This window comes from Petaurus breviceps, unplaced genomic scaffold (genome assembly GCF_028583685.1).
Source record: "Petaurus breviceps papuanus isolate PSGF00001 unplaced genomic scaffold, PetGlider_PUasm1.0 183, whole genome shotgun sequence".
Lineage (NCBI taxonomy): Eukaryota > Metazoa > Chordata > Mammalia > Diprotodontia > Petauridae > Petaurus > Petaurus breviceps.
In genome coordinates this window covers 20,380,686-20,401,884 of record NW_027185791.1, presented here as the reverse complement: position 1 = coordinate 20,401,884, position 21,199 = coordinate 20,380,686, and the positions used below count along the sequence as shown (strand labels likewise).

Sequence of the window (21,199 nt, the reverse complement as noted above, 5' to 3'; positions counted from 1 at the left end):
GCCACTTAATTTTCACCAAAGTGGTCACAGTAGTTTTCAACAAAGTACAATCATTTAGTAACTCAACCATTCAATCATCCTCAAGGAGGTTTGCCTCCTCAAGGAACACAAAGTACAATAGTCAAAATTCTCCGCTCATGGGGCACGCTAAGTTACCAATCAGTCACTATTCAGTCGTCAGTCAGTACTCAGTCATTAGTCACTACTCAACACCCTCTTAAGGTGTAGTGGAAAATACAGGGGCCACCCACCCTTTGGTCACAAGTAAATCATAATCTTCTCAGTACACAATATCCAAGTAAAGTCTTCTTTCAGCTTGACTCGAGGCTGGCTCTCAGCCCCAAGTGTCACCTGGATTCAAAGGCAGGCAGCTCCCGGCTCCTCATCCAGTTTTTCATCTAGTTCTTCCATATTGAAGCTCACAGTGTCCAGTCTACCTCAAGTCCTTCACAGTTCCTGTCTTGGGAAGACAAAGCTTAACAGAGCCACAATAATATTCATACACATTGTAGCACCATCATCAATTCACTCTCTGCCTTTGAAATCAACTCACACCCACCAATAAGGTCTGAGAACTCAATACAAATCATCAACACAGACCCACACACAAGGTCCATGAGGTCAGCACAAATCATCAGTAACCACCAGGATCTCCAAAACCCTCCCCCAGGACTTCTGTACCCATACAATTAGAAGATCCTCTTTGAGGGCTTCCAGGAAGGTCCCAGGGCTTCTGTACAAAGTATTATAAACAAAGAATGACAATAATGAGACAACTTACCAAAACTTGTGGGATGCAACAAAAGCAGTTCTTAGGGGAAGTTTTATATCCCTGAATAAAAGAGAGAAAATGGAGGTCAGTAAATTGGGCATGCAACTGAAAAAGCACAAGTTGAAAATCCCCAATTAAATACTAAATTAGAAACACTGAAAACCAAAGGAGAGGTTAATAAAATTGAAATTAAGAAACTATTGAATTAATAAATAAAACTAAGAGCTGGTTTTATAAAAAAAACAATAAAATTGACAAACCTTTAGTCAATATGATAAAAAAGAAAAAGAAGAAAGCCAAATTACAAATATCAAAAATGAAAAGGGTGAATCTATCTCCAATGAAGAGCTAATTTAAATAATAATTAGGAATTATTTTGCCCAGCTGTATGCCCATAAATTCTTAGTTGAATGAATGAATATTTACAAAAATATAAGTTGCCTAGATGAACTGAAGAGGAAATAAATTACTTAAATAACCCCATCTCAGAAAAAAAAAATTGAACACGCCATCAATGAACTCCCTAGGAAAAAATCTACAGAGCCAAATGGATCTATGAGTAAATTCTGTCAAACATTGAAAGAGCAAATGAGTCCAATACTCTACAAACTATTTGGGAAAATTGGAGAAGAAGGAGTCTTACCAAATTCTTTTTATGACACAAATATGGTACTGATACCTAAATTGGGAAAAGACAAAATGGAGAAAGAAAATTATAGACTAATTTCCCTCGTGAACATAGATGCAAAAATTTTAAATAAAACACTAGCAAAAAGACTACAGCAACTTATCACAAGAATAATCCACTTTGATCAGGTAAGATTTATTCCAGGAATGCAAGAAAGGTTCAGTATTAGGAAAATATCAGTATAATCCATCGTATCAATAAAAAAAACTAGTAAAAACCATATGATTATCTCAATAGATGCAGAAAAGGCTTTTGACAAAATACAGCAGTTTCCTCTTAAAAACACTAGAAAGTATTGGCATATATGGAGCCTTCCTTAAAATAATAAGTAGCATCTATCTAAAACCATCAGCAAGTATTATAATGTAATGGGGATAAGCTAGAAGCATTTCCAATAAGATAGGGGGTGCAACAAGGATGTTCTTTATCACTCTTATTTGATATGGTACAAGAAATGTTAGCAGTAGCAATAACAAGAAAAAGAAATCAAAGGAATCAAATTAGGCAAAGAGGAGACCAAGCTATCACTCTGCAGATGATATGATGATATACTTAGAGAATCCTAGAGAATCAAGTAAAAACCTACTTGAGATAATAATTTTATTAAAGTTGCAGGATATAAAATAAACCCACATAAATCCTCGGCATTCCTGTATATTTCTAATGAAATCCAAAAGCAAGAGATAGAAACAGAAATCCCATTTGAAGTTATTGTAGACATTATAACATATTTGGGAATCTACCTGCCAAAACAAACCCAGGACCTATATGAATACAATTACAAAATACTTTTCACACAAATAAAGTCAGATATAAATAAATGTAAAAACATCATTTGCTCGTGATTAAGTCTAGCTAATATAATAAAAATGACAATTTTACCTAAATTAATTTACATATTTAGTGCCATAGTAATCAATCTACCAAAAATTATTTTATAGAGCTAGAAAAAATAGTAACAGAGTTCAAATGGAAGAACAAAATGTTGAGAATATCAGGGGAATCAGTGAAAAGAAATGCTAGGGAAGGTGGCCTAGCCATATGAGATTTTAATCTGTATTTTAAAGCAGTAGTCATCAGAACTACTTGGTACTGACTGAGGAATACAGTAGTGGATCAGTGGAATAGATTAGGTACAGGAGGTATAGCACTCAGTGATTATAGTAATCTACTGTTTGATATACCCAAAGATCCCAGCTTATGGGATAAGAACTCACTATTTGCCAAAAACTGCTGGGGAAACTGGAAAACAGTATGGCATAAACTGAGCATAGACTAATACATTACACAATATACCAAAATAAAGTCTAAACGTGTGCACAATGTAGGTATAAAGACTGATAATGTAAGCAATCTGGGAGAGCAAGGAATAGTTTACCTGTCAGATTTATGGAGAAGGGAAGACTTTATGATGCAGATGCAGACCAAACAGTAGTTAGAGAGCATTATGAAATGCAAAAAGGGTAATATTGATTACACTAAATTAAAAAGTTTCTGTACAAATAAAGCCAGTGTAACCAAGATGAAGAAGGAAGTGGAAAACTGGGAAAGAAATTACAATCAGTGTTTCTGATATAGGCCTCATTTTTAAAATATATGGAGAACTGAGGCAAATCTATAAGAATACACATAATTTCCCATTTGATGAATGGTGAAAGGATATGAACAGGCAGTTTTGAGAGGAAGAAATTAATCTATAAGCATATGAAAAAATTCCCTAAATCACTACTGATTAGGGAAATGCAAATCAAAACAACTCTGAGGTACCACATCTCACTGGTCAGATTTGCTAAGATGACAAAACAGGAAAATGATAAATGCTGGAGAGGATGTGGAAAAATTGTAATACTGATGCATTGTTGGTGGAGTTGTGAACTGATCCAACCATTCTGGAGAGCAATTTGGAGCTATGCCCAAAGGTCTATAAAAAATATGCATACCCTTTGACCCAGCAATACCACTCCTAGGGTTGTATCCCAAAGAGATCATAGAAGTGGGGAAAAGACCCATATGTATAAAAATATTTATAGAAGCTGTTTTTGTGGAGGCAAAGAATTGGAAACTAAGGGGGTGCCCATCAATTGGGGAATGGCTATACAAGTTGTGGTATATGCATGTAATGGCATAATACTGTGCTATAAGAAATGAGGAGCAGATGGACTTCATAATAAACCTGGAGAGACTTATATAAACTGAAGCTGAGTGAGGAGAGCAGAACCAGGAGAACTCTATACACAGTCACAGACACAACGTATGTGTGACAACTAACCTTGGCAGACTGGGCTCCTCTCAGCAATGCAGGGTTAGAAGACAATTCCAAATACTCATGGTGGAGAGGGCAGTCCTCCTCCAGAGAACGAGCTGCGGGGTCTGAATGCAGACCGAGGCAAAGCACCTGCTCTCTCTCTTGTGTCTTGTCTTGTCCCTTCTTTCTCCTTGTTCGCTCCATTGGTTCCCATCCTTCCTTACAGCCTGACTAATGTTGAATGTGAAGGTATTTGTAGATCCTGTATTTGCTTGCACGCCGCCATGGGGGGATGGTGGGGAGAGCTAGAGGGAGAAAATTAGAAGCTTGAGTGATTGTAAACTGAATGTTGGAAACTAAAACTAAATACCTACGTTTTTAAAAATAAAGTAATTTGTCTTTATTGCAATTGGAAAAAATAAAAATATTTAAAAGAGAAACAAAAAAATTTATTTAGGCAGCATTGTCGTATTCATTTCATTGCCATGTTCTAGTCACGAGCAGTAAATATTTCTCCATATATTTGTTTTCCTTTATATCAAGGATTTTATTGAGGTAGTGAAAGCAGACATAGAACAGATGGTTGACATATACTATTTGGAAGTAAGGTTAGTATTGATTTGATTACAGTTCTGAGACTATGCAGTGGGGAGGAACACATGAGCTAATGCCCAGGGTAAAAGACAGTGATTTATCGGGCCAGGTAGATACAGTGAGGTATCACCCATTACGTCCACCCAGCCTATAAGCAGAAGTACCAAAGCTCCTCACATGGTCCTGGAAATCCCACTTGAAGGGTGGGGTGTGGGTAGTGTGATAGTAGCCGTGGAAGTTTCCTTGTTGCCTTTTAAAATTTAATTTATTTTTCTTGTCTTATTGTGGTAGCTAGCATTTCTAGTATAATACTGACAGTGCTGGTGATAATGGGCATTCTTGCTTCTCCTGATTCTATCGGGAAGGCTTCTTGTTTATCCCCATCACAAGTAATGCTTGCTCTCGGTCACAGGTAGATGCTACTTATTTTTTTTTTTTTAAAGCTTCTTTGCTTTTGTGTGTTTTTAATAGCAATAGATGTTCTATTTTGTCCAAAGCTTTTTCAACATCTATTAATATAGTCATGATTTTTGTTGGTTTTGTTATTGAAATACTCAGTTATGCTTATAGCTTTCCTAATATTAAACCAGCCTTGCATTCCTGGTATAATAATGTATGATCTTTGTGATATATTGCGATAGTCTTGCTAGTATTTTGTTGAAAAATTTCGCCTCATTAGGGAAATTGGTCTGTAGTTTTCTTTCTCAGTTTTTGTTCTCAAAACCATATAGTCCTAGAAGTTATTGGAAAGGATTCTACCTGTTTTTCAGATAGATTACATAGCATTGGGATTGATTGTTCCTTAAATAGTCGGCATAATTCACTTGGGAATGCAGCTGGTCCTGGGGATTTTTTCCTTCAGGAGCTCTTTGATGGCTTGTTCAGTTTGTTCAAGATATGGTGATTTAAGTATTCTGTTTCCTCTGAGCAAGTGGTAGTTTTGTAAAAATTCATCCAGTACATTTAGATCGTCAGTTTTATTGGCATGTAACTGGGCAAAATATCTTCTAATAATTGCTTTAATTTTGTCTTTATTGGTGATACATTCATCCTTTTCATTTTTTATGCTGGTAATTTGGTTTTCTTCTGTCTTTTAATCAAGTTAACTAATGGTTTAACTTTTATTTAAAAGAAAAACACTCCTAGTTTTATGTATTGGTTCAGTTTTTTTTAACTTTCCTTTTATTTTCATAATTCCTGTTTTGGTGTGTAATTGGAGATTTCCAGTTTGGTTTTTTCTAATTGTTTTTGTTGTTGAATGTCTCACTTGTTGATCTGCTCTTTCATTCTTTTATTGATGAAGGTATTAAGAGAGAAAATTTTTTCCCCTAAGTTATGCTTTGGCTGCATCCTACAAATTTTGGTATGTTGTCTCTTGGTTATCATCTTTATTGATTTCTTTCTAGCATTTGTTTTTTGACCCACACATTCTTTAGGATTTAATTATTTAATTTCCAGGTAAATTTTAATCTGTGTGTCAAGAGATTATTATTGAATTTTGGTCCCTAAAGGGTACATTTAATATTTCTACTTTTTAGCATTTATTTGTGAGGTTTTTATGCCCTATTACATAGTCAGTTTTTTTTTTTAAGCTGAGAAAAAAGCTACATACCTTTCTGTTCTCATTCAGAATTCTTCCGGGGTCTATCATATCGAAATTCCCTAAAATTATATTCATCTCCCTAAGTTTTTCCTTATTTATTTTGTGGTTAAATGTATCTAGCTCGAAGAGGGCAAAGTTAAGGTCCTACATTAATATATTACTGTTTCCTCTTATAACTCATTTAACTTTTACTTTAAGAATTTGGATACTCTGTTTTCTTGAAATGTTCCTTTTTTCTTTTTATTGTCCTTCACTTCTGTGTGTTTACATTCCTAAGCAGTTCTCTTTTTTGTTTTTATTTTTTGGTGAGATTTGTAATCATAGACTAAAGTTTTTCTGATTTGCCCATTATTTTTGCTCTATAGACCATAAATTCTGCTCTTATAATTCTCATTTCTCCTTAAAATCATTCAGGAACAGCTTGTTGTGTTCCATGTTCTCCTCACATTAAATAGGATTTTTTTGTCCTGTTGTGTTGAATTGTGTTCTTTTGTTTTACAGTATCTGTTTGTAGATGTGAGGACTCATTTACTAAATCTGCAGGTCATATTTCTTCCGGCTGTTAATGTTTTCTTTGTTTATCTCTCTGCTTATGTTTAAGGTCTTTTGATTTTCTTCCTTCTGAGATCTTTGATAACACTAATCTTTCTTCCCCCTTACTTATTCTTGTTGCTCTGTTTCTGACTCCCTCTCCTGTGACTGTGGGATTTCACAGGTCTCAGCCTTCTTGTGTTGGACAGTTCACAATTGTCCAGTTTAGGTATTTGCCCCAAGTCCTGCTGGACTCTGAGCTCTTTTACTCAGGCTTATTGGAGGACGTCATCACCTCCAACCCCATGTATTTTCTTGATGTCAAGTCCTACTCCCTCAGTTTGTCACTTCTCTGTTCAGAGAGCTGCCGTGCTGGTGCCAGAGTGTAACTTTCTTTACTTTTGGAGAAGGGGCATGGGGTTGAGTTCTGTTTCAAGCCCAGTTGTGTCTCCTGCCCCTCTGTTCTTTCCCTATGCTGCAGAGATCTTTTGCTGTAGAGAATGCTGCCACTATGGCACTGTCTGTCTTTCCTAGCCCAATCATTCAATAAACATTTATTAAATGCTTACTATGTACTAGGCACTATTCTAAGCATTCGATTAAGCTCTGTAGTCTAAACCATGTATCTCCACAGCCCTGGAATGAGAGGAGAGGGACTGGGGTGAGCGGCTGGGCTTTGTTGCAAGTCTGTGTGTTGTTGGTGCTTGGGTGTGGTAGGAGGTAGGGCTGCTGAGTGAGCTTAGCATACCTCTATGAGTGCTTTTTCTTTGTTTGTTTTTTTAACCCTGTTTTGTATTTAGAGTTCTTAGACCATGGAGGTAGCTCAGGTTGCTTAATCTTTGGCACATAACTTCTGTTTCTGAAAGGTCATGGGGAACAAAAAGTCTACTGCATCTCTTCAGTCATGTGACTTGGAAGTCCATAATAGCTCTTTATGATGGTGTTCTCTTTTTTTTTCCTCATTCTTCCAGACTTCCTGACTTTGGAATTGTTCTAGGATCAGGCTCTGAGCACTTCTGGAATGAATTGAGAATTGTGTTTGGTTTTATTTTATATCTTCTTTGATTTTACTCCTACTTTCTGAAGGTATTGAATGTTCTGTTATTCCTAGGTCTCAGGGATAGCTCCAGCTATGGACCCACAAACATTCAGCCATCCTAACAGGAGGCCTGATCCAATGTGATGTCTTAGAAATACAAATCACAACAACTCTGAGGTACCACATCTCACCGGTCAGATTGGCTAAGATGACAAATGCTGGAGAGGATGTGGGAAAATTGGAACACTAATGCATTGTTAGTGGAGTTGTGAACTGATTCAACCATTCTGGAGAGCAATGTGGAGCTGTGCCCAAAGGGCTATAAATAAGTGCATGCCCTCTGACCCAGCAATACCACTTCTAGGGCTGTATCCCAAAGAGATCATAGAAGTGGGGAAAAGACCCGTATGTACAAAAATATTTATAGCAGCTCTTCTTGTGGTGGCAAAGAATTGGAAATTAAGGGGGTGCCCATCAATTGGGGAATGGCTGAACAAGTTGTGGTATATGAATGCAATGGAATGCTATTGTGCTATCAGAAACGAGGAGCAGACGGTCTTCATATTTACCTGGAGATGCTTATAGGAACTGATGCTAAGTGAGACAAGCAGAAGCAGGAGGAATCTGTACACAATTACAGACACAACGTGTGTGTGATGACCAGCTTTGATAGCCTGGACTCTTCTCAGCAATGCAGTGATATAAGTCAATCCCAAAGACTCATGATGGAGAGAGATGTCCACATGCAGGGAAAGAGCTAGAAAGAGCTGGCGATGACAGTCTCGAAGCCAACTGAAGCAAGATGCCTGCTCGCTCTCTTTGTCTTGTTTGGCTTTGCTTCCTCTTTCCCATTCTTCCTCCTTCTTCACCACCTGACTAATGTCTAATGTGAAAGCATTTGCAGATCCTACGCTTGATTAAATGCTGCCTTGGTGGGGAGTGGAGGGAGGGAGAGAAAATTCGAAACTCAAGGGAATGTGGAATTTAATCTTGTCAACTAAAAGTAAACAAACAAATTAATAAAGATTTCTATTAAAAAAAAACTCTCTTATAGTCTAATTTTGCAAATTCCTGACCTGGATTTGGGTTTGAGTAATATGACTTTTTAGGCTTACTTGCAGCTCCTTATAGACTGCTGCTGGAATCGACCACTTGTCAGCCAGCTGGAAAGCTCTAGATTTTGTTCCGATCATTCCACTGCAGGCGCCAGAGTGGGTGGGCCCTGTATCTGAGACCCTCCTTTGCTCCCAAGGGCCTGAGGCACATTGTTTCCCATTTCTGTATTTGCTTCTTTCTAAATATCCAGCAGAGGGCCCGAGGTGGCTCTCTGACCTGGCCACAGGGCCCTATGACTGTTTCTTGCCCTGATTTTCCCTGGACATGGCTGTTTGTGTAATTCTGGTTTATGAGCAGCAGTTGGGACTCTTCTTGCCCTTGTGCACAGGACAGTTCCAGACCCTGCCTTGCAATGCCTCCTCTACTTCCTACCTCAGCCTCAGTGTCCACAGACCTTTTTTTTTCCTCTCTCTACTCACCTGGCCTGGGAAAAAGATTCATTGTGAATTTTTTTTTTCTTAGATTTCCCCTGCCTTTTCAGGATTTTTGTTTAATAATTGTGACGGGCAGGCAGGCTTACTATTGGTGGGGTATATGGAAACATATTGACTTCTTCCAACAATGTTTTTTTTGTAAATTTTAAAATTTCTTTTAAACTTGAATACAAAATGAGGGGGGAAAATATTGCCATGTATACAGCAGAATATAAGAGAGACAAAGTGAAACAGTAAATTTCCATTTCAAGATGACCTATATAATAAATACTGGACATAGTTCTCAAAGCTTTGCTTCCTTCTAGGTTTTCTTTTGTTCTCTGCTAGTTACTTTGTACTCCCCCTTCCACCCCCCCCCCAAGAAGGATGCAATTAAGTGTGTGTGTGTATATATATATATATATATGCATAGATATCTATAAATATATGTATATATATATATACTTATACACATATATGTAAGACTGCACTATGCTTTTTTTTCTTTTTTTGGAGGGGGGAGAGCAGGGCAATTGGGGTTAAGTGACTTGCCCAAGGTCACACGGCTAGTAAGTGTTAAGTGTCTGAGGTCAGATTTGAACTCAGGTCCTGCTGATTCCAGGGCTGGTGCTCTATTCACCGTGCCACCTAGCTGCCCCTGCTTATTTCTGCTTGTCATCTGTGTCTCTGAAGGTGGATAGCATCTTCTTCATATGTCCAAGCCTTTATTGTTTTTCTAAATCAACCAGCTCATCTTTTCCTTCACCACAGCAGTATTCCAACTCAGTCACATCCTGTCTGTGAGATTGTCTGTGAAAGTTTTTTTTCCCACTTTTCTGCATTCTTTCTATTCTTGTCTATGTAGGGTTTTTTTTTTATAAAATAAAATTGTAATTTAAAATAATTGAAATTTTCCATTTTGCATTTCAGCAGTGCTCTCATTGTATAATTTAAAGTCTGATACTGCTGAATCTACTTCCTTTATATCTGTTTTCTTTGAAGTTCCTGATCTTTTGTTCTTCCAAATGAACTTTGTCATTATTTTTTCTAGTTCAGTAAGATAATTTTTTAATAATTTAATTGGGATGACATTGAAGAAATTAATTAGGTAGAATTTGTCATTTAAAAAATTATATTAAAAAATTTAAAAAATTATATTGGCTTTACCTACCCATGAGGAATAAATATTACTTCAATTATTACATATGACTCATAAGTGTTTTATGTTTATGTTAGTTTAGTTCCCCTGTCTGTTTTGACAGATATATGCTTAAGTATTTTATATTGTCTAGGTATTTTAAATGGTCTAAAACAATATTGAATAATATTGGTGACCATGTAGTTTCTCCATTTTTCTTTTTTGATTGAAACTATTTTAACTTTAACTTTGAGATTATGATTACTAACCTTGCTTCTTTTACATAGTAAATTCTTCTCCTGCCTTTTATTTTATCTTTGTGTATATCTCTCATTTTTATAATGTTCCCTAAAAGCAACATATTGTTACATTCAAACTTTTAATCTGTTATCTGTTTCCATTTTATGGATAAATTTATCCCATTTACATTTCAAGCTACAATTACTTGCTTTGTATTTTCCTTCTTCCTATTTTTTTCTCACTGTCCTCATTCTATTTTCCCTATTTCTCCTGACCCTTCTGCTTTACTTCTACCCGCTACCTTGCCCTCCTATTCTTTAATCTATCCACACCTGGAAGAGTCCCTCCCTTATCCTCTCCTCCTTACCGTATCCCTTTGCCCTCTCATTTCTTTCTGAATTTAGAAGACTTTTATGCCCTTCTAGATACATACATACATACATACATACATACATACATACATATACATGTAGTTACCTCTTTAATCCATTCAAGATCACTTCCTACCCTCCCCCTCCTAGCTTCTTCTGTATCATTTTTTTCTTTTATGTCTCATTTGTATGCAGTAATGATTCCTTTTCCTCCCTTCCTACAGTTTTTTTTTTAGAATCACCCCCCCTGTACTAAGTTCACTTCAAGCCTTTCTTTCCAGCTACCCAAATAATGATGACCAAATAAGAGCACTGATAATATTTTCATATATAAGAAGTATACAGTTTAACCTTATTGAGTCCTTATAATTGATCTTTAATGTTTAACTTATATTTCTCCTGGTTGTTATATGCCATATTTTCCCTTAGGGTCCGCTGTTTTTGTCACAAATCCCTGAAAGTCTTTCAGTTCATTAAATGTCCTCTTCCCCCGCCCCCCCCCCATTCAGGATCATACTTAACTTTGCTGAGTTGTAACCTCAGCTCTTTTGCCCTACAAAATACAGTATTCCCAAACCTGTGGTACTTCAGCATAGTAGCTGCTAGGTCTTGTATAATCCTTGTTATAGCTCTGTGATATTTAAATTGGTTTTTTTCTTGTTGCTTTCAATATTTCCTCCTTAACCTGGGAACTTTGAAACTTGGGTATGGTATTCCTGTATGTTTTCCTCCTGGGATCTTTTTCAAGCGGTGATCAGTAGATTTTTGTTTATTTTTGCTTTGTATTCTTGTCCTAAAACTTCAGGACAATTTTCCTTGATAATTACTTTTAATATTGTATCAAGATTCTTTTTTTAAATATAATTTTCAGGTAGTCTGACTATTCTTAAATTATTTCCCCTTGATCTGTTCTCCAGATCAGTTGTTTTTCTGATGAGTTGTTTCCCCTTTTCCTCTGTTTTTTTTTTCATTTTAATTTTTGTTTTATTATTTCTTGGTGTCTTAGAATTTTATTAGTGTCCCTTTGCCCAAATCTAATTTTCAAGGAACTATTTTCTTCCTTAAGTTTTTGATTCTCTATTTACAATTGGTTGACTTTCTTTTCATAGTTTTCTTGTTTGTCCTGAAGTGCTTTCTTCATAACTGTCAGAGGTGCTGTCCGAGGCAAAGGTTCACTATGTCTCATTCCATTCTTCTATTAACCTTTCAATAACCTTTAAGCCCTTTTGCCCATAGGGAATGTTCAAATTCTATAGGGTGGCATTTAAAGTCCTCTACAGTCTTAATCCAGTATACCTTTCCAGCTTTATTTCATATTACTACCCTTAATCTCCTGTAAAATTTCAGCCAAAGAGACTACTCTTTGTTTCCAGAACACTTAGTATCATAGCATCATATATGCATGGCTAGAAGACATCTTACTGATCATCTAATTTAATTCCCTCAGTTTAATTCCCTCAGAGGAAACTTAGTTCTGAAGGGTCAGATCATTTGTCCAATGTCACATAGGCATTAAATTGCAGGGCCAGCCTTCAAACTCAGAAGAGTGTGATGAGAAATTCAAAGGCAAAGCTCTTGCCAAGACAGCTTCTGGTCCAGGGGCTTTGCCAAAGCTGCTCTTCACAAAGCCAGGTTTCACTCTATTCTCATTTCTTACACTTAAAATCCTTATCTTCCTTAGCTTAAGTTCCATCTACTCCATGAAGCCATTCCTGACTTCGCAGCTGCTAGTGCTTCTTCTTCCTCAGATTACCTTGATCTTTGAAAAAATGTGAGCCGTAAAATCATTAACTAATAAGAACATTTCTATACACCAAAAGGTCCGAAAGTAGGCTTTGTACATGAAAAGCTTACCATATACGGCTTGTTCCTTTTGATGTATGTTAAATTTACATGTTCCTATTAACATCACCGTGCCTGTCATTGTCCCCTCTAAACTCCAACTCCATGCGCACGTCCTGTGCAGCTTTGAGCTGAGTGCAGCATCTTACTTCTCTGTAGCTGTTTGCAGATATTTACTGTGGAATAGGTAGAACTGAGATTTTCTGACACCTTTCAATGTGCCACCTTAAGTCAGAATAATGGTTTTCAAAATCATCATCTAAATTTGGTGTCTTAAAATATCAAATTGGAAACAGTGTCTATGACTGCCTGTAGAATATCAATTCTGATCGAAAGGAAAGTGACTGCCTAATAACTGCACTTAAAAATATGTACCATAGGAAAGAAGAAACTGAAGAGTCACATGTCTTGCATGATCTTGAGTCTTCTGCTAATTTGGAATAGTTGATTTTTTTTTTCAGGTAATTTAAAAAATTTGTCCCTAGCTATTGTGAGTGTGTCTGATAAAACCTACCTTTTTTGTTTGTTTTCTTTTCTGCAGATGAAAACCAGAAAATTCTAATGTGGTGCTTATGTTGTCTCTACTGCAGTGAACCGCAGAACCCTATAGAGTTGGAAGCCAACATCTGGATAAGGGTGAGAGAATGAATCTTTTTCTGAGAATCTTTTTCCACTTTGAATCAAATCGTTCATTTAAAGATTCTTGATTATATCCTTTCAGAACCTCTGCTGAACACAGTTAATGCTCATACATTTGTAGAAGCTTGCTGCAATATCAGCCGCAATGTCAACTTTAAAAAATTAACTTCAGTTATTGTTTAGTGTAAAGTTAATTCTTAAAACTTTTTTCTTAGTGTTAAATGTTCATGTGCTACTTACAGTTTTAAAGTTCAGCTGCTTGTAGAAACTTTAAACATGAGAATGCATTTCTCCTTTATTCTTGGTAGGAAAGAAACCATCCTTTTTTCTTTTCAGAATAGGTGGTAATTACTTCCCTCTCATAAATACTTGAGTATTAAAAACAAAATCTTAGTACTGAACAGAGATAAACAGTCTCTATTTTATGAGTTGGTGTCCAGTCCAGTAACTTTACACACTAGTACCTGACTGCTGCTTGACTGCTATTACCTACACTTTTGAGAAGGTGTTGCTCTTTCTTGAACTTCATGTCGGCATCCTAGACTCCTGCCTCACTCATGCATTTGGCTTCCTATAGCCCTTCTGCATCTTCTCTTGATCAGCCGTAACACATTTGGAAGGGGAGCTGAGGCTCGCACTATTATAGCAAGTTGGCTGTCTTTTCTGTCTGAAGATGTCCAGCAGAGAGGGCACTGGGCCTGGAGTCAGTTCAAATGTGACCTCAGACACCTGATAGCTATGTGATCTTGCACAAGTCATTTAACCTCTGCTTCAGTTTCCTCTCCTGCAGAGCAGTAATAATGATGGCACTTACCTCCCAGGGCTGTTGGGACCAGATTGAGTTATTTGTAATGTGTGTAGCACAGTGCCTGGCACGTCGTAGAGAGATACTAAATAAATGCCAGCTGTTATTACTATCACCATGCAATGATAACTTGTAGTTACTACTGCCGATGCCCCTCCTACTGCTACTATTATTGCCACCAAGGCTAGCCCACATGGTAGTCTTGTGTCCGTCACATCTGTCAGGAAATGGGTGACAAGCTTCCTGCCAGTCTGGAGATGTGTTTGTCATCGTATTAATTGGAGTTCTGAAGTCTTTCAAAGATGTTTTTCTTTTCCTCGTTCTTTTGGTCCTGTTGATTTCACCCTGAGTCAGTTCGTGTAACTAAGGATTTTCTGAAGTCTCTTTCACCGTCTGTAATTGTGCAGTAACTCTCTTTGACATTGGTATGTCACAATTGGTTCAGTCTAAGACATGCCTTTAGATTCTGGTTATTTCCCCCCACTGCTTTTATTCTCACCTTCATCATCATGGTGCTCATTTTGCTTGAGACTTCTCTTTCTCATATTATCTGCTTTTTAACCCATCCCTCTCTTAAACCCTACTTTTTCTCTTGTTGAACTTGATGTATTTCTTTGCCATACTCTTTATGTGTATGTGTGTTTAACCTTCTTTCTCCATTTCAGAAGAGTCAGGTTCATTGAATGCCCATTTCCCCCCACTCTTTCCATGTTTCTCCCTTCTTTTTCCTCTCTTCAAAACCCCAGAACAGAACCAGTCTTTCCCCACGTTTTCTGTTTTTCTTGTTTAGCTCTTTCAATACCCTTTGAAGATTTTAAAGTTCTGAAGAGACACGTTTCTTCTCCTGTTGGAATGTTAGCACTGCATCATTATACAGCTCCTTCAAGTAGCTCAAATATCCTGTGTTTGTATTTCAAAATTCCTACTCATTGCTCATCTTTTTACTAGAAATGTTTGAAAGGCCCATCTTCCCTTAAAGGTTCTTCTTTTCACCTGTAAAATTATACTCAATTTTGAAGGGTAAATTATTTTTATCAGCCCTAGATCTTTTGTCTTTTGAAACATTGTATTCCAAGATCTCCTGATGTTTGTACTAGAAGCTGCTAGGGCTCCTGGTATCCTGACTGCAGTTTCACTGATTCTTTCTTTATACATGGCAGTATTTTTTTCTTTTAAATGGAAATTCTGGATTTTTACACTATGACATTTGAAAGAAATTAATTTTAATACTGTAACATTTTATTATTAATAATAATTTGTAATTCCTTCTCTGTCAAAAACCTAGCTTAAAGAGAAACCCTATCCTGTCTAAAGAATGCCATGAGCATTCCATCTCTTCCCAAGGGATCTACTCAAAGCATCTGAGCTGGTTTCTACCCAACTGAGAACCTGACTTATGTCTATGGGTTTAGGTTCAGCTCCTTCTCCAGAAAGAAAAAACTTCTGTCCTTATTCCCCTTCTGATTAATCTTCTTATTTCTTTTGGTTTCGTTGTGATTTCACCTTGCTTATTTGCTATTGCATTGATCTGAATTTCTGCCCTTTTCTTTTTAATTAGATTGTTTAAATATTTATCAATTTAGCTATTTCAGAGATCCAACTTTTAGTTTTATTTGTTGTTTCCGTTTTTTGGTTTTCAATTCATCTATTTCACCCCTAATTTTTAATATTTCTTGTGTCTTTTTAAATATTTATTTGTTGACTTTCTAATTTTTAAAAAGGCATATCAAATTCATTAGTCCTCTCATTTTTTCTTTTGTTAGTGTATCTTTCTAATGATATGATTTTTCTCTGCAGACTGCTTTAACTCCATCCCAGAAATTTTAGTATATTGTTTCATCATTATAACTTCCTTTTACATAGTTATTCATCTTTGATTCACTCATTATTTAGTTTTTCATTATAAAGTTTCCATTTGGTTCTATGTCTTTTGTTTATGGTACCTGAACCAATAAAACAATAACTATTTTTATTGTGTTATGATCTGTAAAGAATGTATTTACTGTCTCTGCCTTTTTATATTTGTTTGCAGTATCTCTATGTCTGAATAAATGGTCAGTTATTGTAAAAGTTCCAGGTGGTGCTAAGAAATAAGTATATTCTTTTTACAGTCCCATTTAGAAGACACAAAAGTCTTTTGGCTCAAGTTTTCCAACAATTTGTTCAGTTCCATATTTCATTTATTTATTTATTTATTTTTGCTTATCTTTCATTTAGACTTATACAATTCTGAGAGAAGGGGTATCAAAATTTCTTCTCCCTGTTGTTTTAATATGCCTTCTTGTAGCTCCATTAGTTTCCTATATGAATTTGGATACTAAAGTATTTGTAACTTATGATTTTATTACTACTACCTACTGTTTCTGTCAGTGATTTCTTTTAGCATAAGTTTGTTTCCTTATTTAGATGTATTTATTTTTGAAATGTTTCCTTTTCCTTTGTTTGTTGGTATGATTGCAACTCCTGGTTTTTAAAATGTACTTGATGCCTAGTAAATTTTTTTTCCTATCCCCTCAGTTTTATCTTGTGTATGTCTTTTTTTTTTTTAATGTATTCTTGTAAACAGCAGATTGTAGAGTTTTGTTTTCTTATCCAGTTAGTTACTTTTTCATTTTAACGGATTGTTTAATCCATTCATATTTAAAGTTGTAAGGCTTAGGTTCATATTTTTGTGGTTTTTTGCCCCAGGTTATGATTTTTCTCCTCTTCTTCTTTAAACGGAATACTGTCCCTTAGGTTACTTTAGCCTGAATCTTTTTTAAGATGGCCCTATTCCCACCGTCTCTCTTCCCCTCACCTCAAAAAACCTTTCCCCCTGTTTATTACTTCTTTCTCTCCGTAATTTTCTTTATTACTTCTTTTTTATTTACTGCTTTTATCTGGTTATTTCTTTCCCTTCTTTTCCTCTCAATTAATCAATGCATTCCCCTTTCCTCTCTTCTCCTTTAATAATATTCATTAATTTTTAAAAACACCATTTTTGAAGATGACCCCGTGTGGCGCAGAGGCCTGAACAAGGCTTGATCAACCTGGCAGCAAATTGACCCACCAACTACAAGGGCCACTGCCAAGCCCATCATTGCAGAGCTGGGACTGGATGTAGCAGGGTAAGAGTCAAATGCAGTGCCCCTGCCAGGGGCAGTAGCTACTCCTGGGTCTACCAATCCACAGCCTAGAAATTTAAAAAGCCCCTACCTGGACTTCCAGGGACCAGGATGTCAGAGTGATCCCCGCTGCTCCACTCCCCCCTCTGACCCTGAAAACATAGTAATTATTGCCTCAGGGCAAAACTTTAAACAGTAAAGGCTTGGGAACCTCAGAGGAAGGGCATGGCTAGGACCCTGACTCAAAATGGGTAAAAAGCAGACTGCAAAGACAAAGACTCTGGAGTACTGCTATTGTGAGAGGGAGGAACCAAACTCAGAGGGAGACAGTGATGACCCAACACCCACAGCTGAAGCCTCAACAGGAAACTGGTCTCAGGCACAGAAAGCTTTCTTAGATGAGCTCAAAAGGAACTTTGAAAACCAAATGAGAGAGATAGAAGATAAAATGAATAATTCTTTTAAAATCAAAATTGCAAAATTAGAAAAACATTACAATGAAGAAAACAGCTCCTTAAAAAGAAAAATGGGTGATAGGGAAAAGAGCTCCAAAAACTAACTGAGGAAAATAATTTGCTAAAAATTAGAATCAGCCAAATTGAAGCAAAGAACTCTATGAGGAACCAAGAATTAGTCAAACAAAGCATCAAGGATGAAAAATTAGAAAAAAGAGGTAAAATATCTTCATGGAAAAATAACTGACCTGGAAACAGATCCAGGAGAGATAATCTGAGAATCATAGGCCTACCAGAAAATCATGATGAAAAAATGAACCTGGACAACATCTTCTAAGAGCTCATCAAGGAAAACTGCCCTGAGATACTAGAACCAAAGGGTAAAATAGAAATCGAGACAATCCACTGGACACCTCCTGAAAGAGATCCCAAATTGAAAAGTTTGCCAAGTGTTGTGGCCAAACTCCAGAACTACCAGGTAAAGGAGAAAATACTACAAGCAGCGAGAAAGAAACAATTCAAATATCGTGGAACCACAATGAGGATCGCACAGGATCTCGCAGCCTCTACACTGAAAGATCGGAGGCAGTGAAATACAATTTTCTGCAAGGCAAAAGAGCTCTGGTCACAACCCAGGATCACCTACCCAGCAAAACTGAACATATTCTTCCAGGCAAGGAGATGGTCATTCAATGATATAATGGATTTCCAGACCTTTCTGATGAAAAAGCCAGAACTCAATGGAAAATTCAACCTCTAATTACAAGACGCAAGAGAGACATAGAAAGGTAAACAAGGAAAACACACGCGCACACACACACGCACAGACACACACCTTGTTATTTAATAAGAGCAAACTATTTGTAGACAAGTAGAGGGTATGAGTATAAATTACAGAAAATGACAATTAAAAAAAAACCTTATTAAGGGCTACAAAGGGACTGCAATGGAAGAAGAGGAAAGAATGAAGCGGAAAAGGGTAAATTATGCCACACAAAGAGGTATAAAAACAATATAATAGAGGGAAAGAAGAGAGGGAGATGAGCATTGTATGAGCTTTTCCCTCATTGGTTCTGGTGCAAGGAGGGAATAACACAACCAGTTAAGCATAGGACTCTATTGAGAAGAGACACAAAACATATCATAATAGAGGGAAAGAGGGGAGGGAGAGGAGCTTTACGTGAGTCTATTCCTGTCACTCTTGGTGTGAAGAAGAAATAACATACTACATTAAGTATAAAAATATCCTACAGGCAGTAGGAGGGGGGAAGGGCTATGAAAACGGGGGGAGGTTGGTCAGAAGGGAGGGAATAAGTAAAGTAAGGGGGAAGGGGAGGAAAAGGGAGGGGGGCTGATAAGGGAATATTGAGGAAGACAGTGGTCAAAAGGAAAACTCTTAAGGAGGGGAAGGGAGAAGGGGAGAAAAAATAAAAGCATAAACAGGGGAGGGAATAGGATGGAGGGAAAGAGACAGGTAGTAATCATAACTGTGAATGTGAATGGGATGAACTCTCCCATAAAATGGAGGCAGATAAGCAGAATGGATTTAAAATGATAATCCTACAATATGCTGTTTACAAGGAACACATCAGAAACAGAGGGATACACACAGGATAAAGGTAAAAGGTTGGAATAAAATATATCATGCCTCAGCTAAAGCAAAAAAAAAAGCAGGGGTAGCAATCCTTATCTCACATAAAGCAAAAGCAAAAATTGATCTAATTAAAAGAGAAAAGGAAGGAAACTATATCCTGCTAAAAAGCATCATCGAGAATGAATATCATTACTTAACATATATGCACCAAGTGGTATAGCATCTAAATTCCTAGAGGAGAAGGTAAGGGAATTAGAGGAAGAAATAGATAGCAAAACTATACTAGTGGGGGACCTTAATCTCCCCCTCTCTGAACTTGATAAATCCAACCTCAAAATAAACAAGAAAGAAGGAGGTGAATAGAATCTTAGAGAGGGTAGGTATTTTAGATCTCTGGTGAAAACTGAATGGGGTTAAAAAGTAATATACCTTCTCAGGGGTACGTGGTACATACACAAAAACTGACCATTTACTAGGACATAAAAACCTCACAATTCAGTGCAGAAAGGCAGAAATATTAAATGCATAATTCTAAGATCATGATGCAATAAAAATAATATGCAATAAAGGGCCATGGAAAGATCGAATAAAAACTAATTGGAAACTAAACAAATCCTAAATAATGAGTGGGTCAAACAAGAAATCATAGAAACAATCAGTAACTTCATTCAAGAGAATGACATTAATGAATGAGACAACATTCCAAAATTTGTGAGATGCAGCAAAGGCAGTTCTTAGGGGAAGTTTTATATCCCTGAGTACATACATGAATAAATTGGAGAAAAGAAAAAGCTACAAAAAGAACAAATTGAAAATCCACAATTAAATACTAAATTGGAAATCCTGAAAACCAAAGGAGAGATTAATAAAATTGAAATTAAGAGAACTATTGAATTAATAAATAAAACTAAGAGCTGGTTTTATGAAAAAAAAAAACAATAAAATTGATAAACCCTTAGCCAATATGATAAAAAAAAAAAAAGAAGGGGGCAGAGTCAAGATAGCAGAGTAGAAGCAGGGCCTCCACACAGCCCCGGCTTCCACCTTCCCCAATCCATGTAAAAAGGGGACTCTGAACAAATTTTGGAGCTGCAGAACCCACAAAATGACACAGAGAAGCTAACCTCCCTCTGAGGACAGCCCAGCAGGCTGGCAGCAAGCAGCCAGCACAGCGCTTTGGGAGCCGAGCCCAGGCCCACATGAGCTGGAGGTTTTAGCCCTAGGGTGGGTCTGACCAGTGGTGTCCGGAGGGACTCCAGATGACCAGCAGCTGTGGCCGTTTCCAGAATTATCAACACATAGATGTGAAGGACAAAGTTAGAGGTCAGTGCAGTCTGGACTTTGGGACCAGTAGTTGGGAGACTGTCAGCTTTTGCCCCCAGGGCAAGAAGCCGCTGAGACGCCAGCACAGCCAGCCAGCACCACATGGCAGCTTCAGATCCTGGCCTACAGAGTGTAGGGGGACCAAGTGACCAGTGTGAGGGCACTAAATTACTTAAATAACCCCATCTCAGTAAAAGAAATTGAATAAGCCATCAATGAACTCCATAGGAAAAAATCTCCAGGAACAGACGGATTTACTAGTGAATTCTGTCAAACATTGAAAGAACTATTGATTCCAATACTCTACAAACTATTTGGGAAAATTAGTGAAGAAGGAGTCTTTACCAAATTCTTTTTATGACACAAACATGGTACTGATACCTAAATCAGGAAGAGATAAAATAGAAAAAGAAAATTATAGACCAATTTCCCTCATGAATCTAGATGCAAAAATTTTAAATAAAATATTAGCAAAAGACTACAGCAACTTATCACAAGAATAATAAACTTTGATCAGGTTGGATTTATTCCAGGAATGCAAGGATGTTTTAATATTAGGAAAACCTTCAGTATAATTAATTATATCAACAATAAACCTAGCAGAAATCACATGATCATTTCAATAGATGCAGAAAAGGCTTTTGACAAAATACAACATCCATTCCTATTAAAAACACTAAGAAAGGA

General features: G+C 36.8%; 1 protein-coding gene across 4 annotated transcripts in view; it reads left to right on the top strand.

Annotated features, from left to right (window-relative positions):
- Positions 1–21,199, top strand: part of FANCC (FA complementation group C) — a 209,323-nt gene that overhangs the window by 64,373 nt on the left and 123,751 nt on the right. For all 4 annotated transcript variants that reach the window (XM_069088002.1, XM_069088001.1, XM_069088004.1 and 1 more), the window contains one exon: positions 13,134–13,228. In XM_069088002.1, the coding sequence (XP_068944103.1) occupies positions 13,134–13,228 (95 nt within the window). The remainder of the gene's footprint in view (positions 1–13,133; positions 13,229–21,199) is intronic.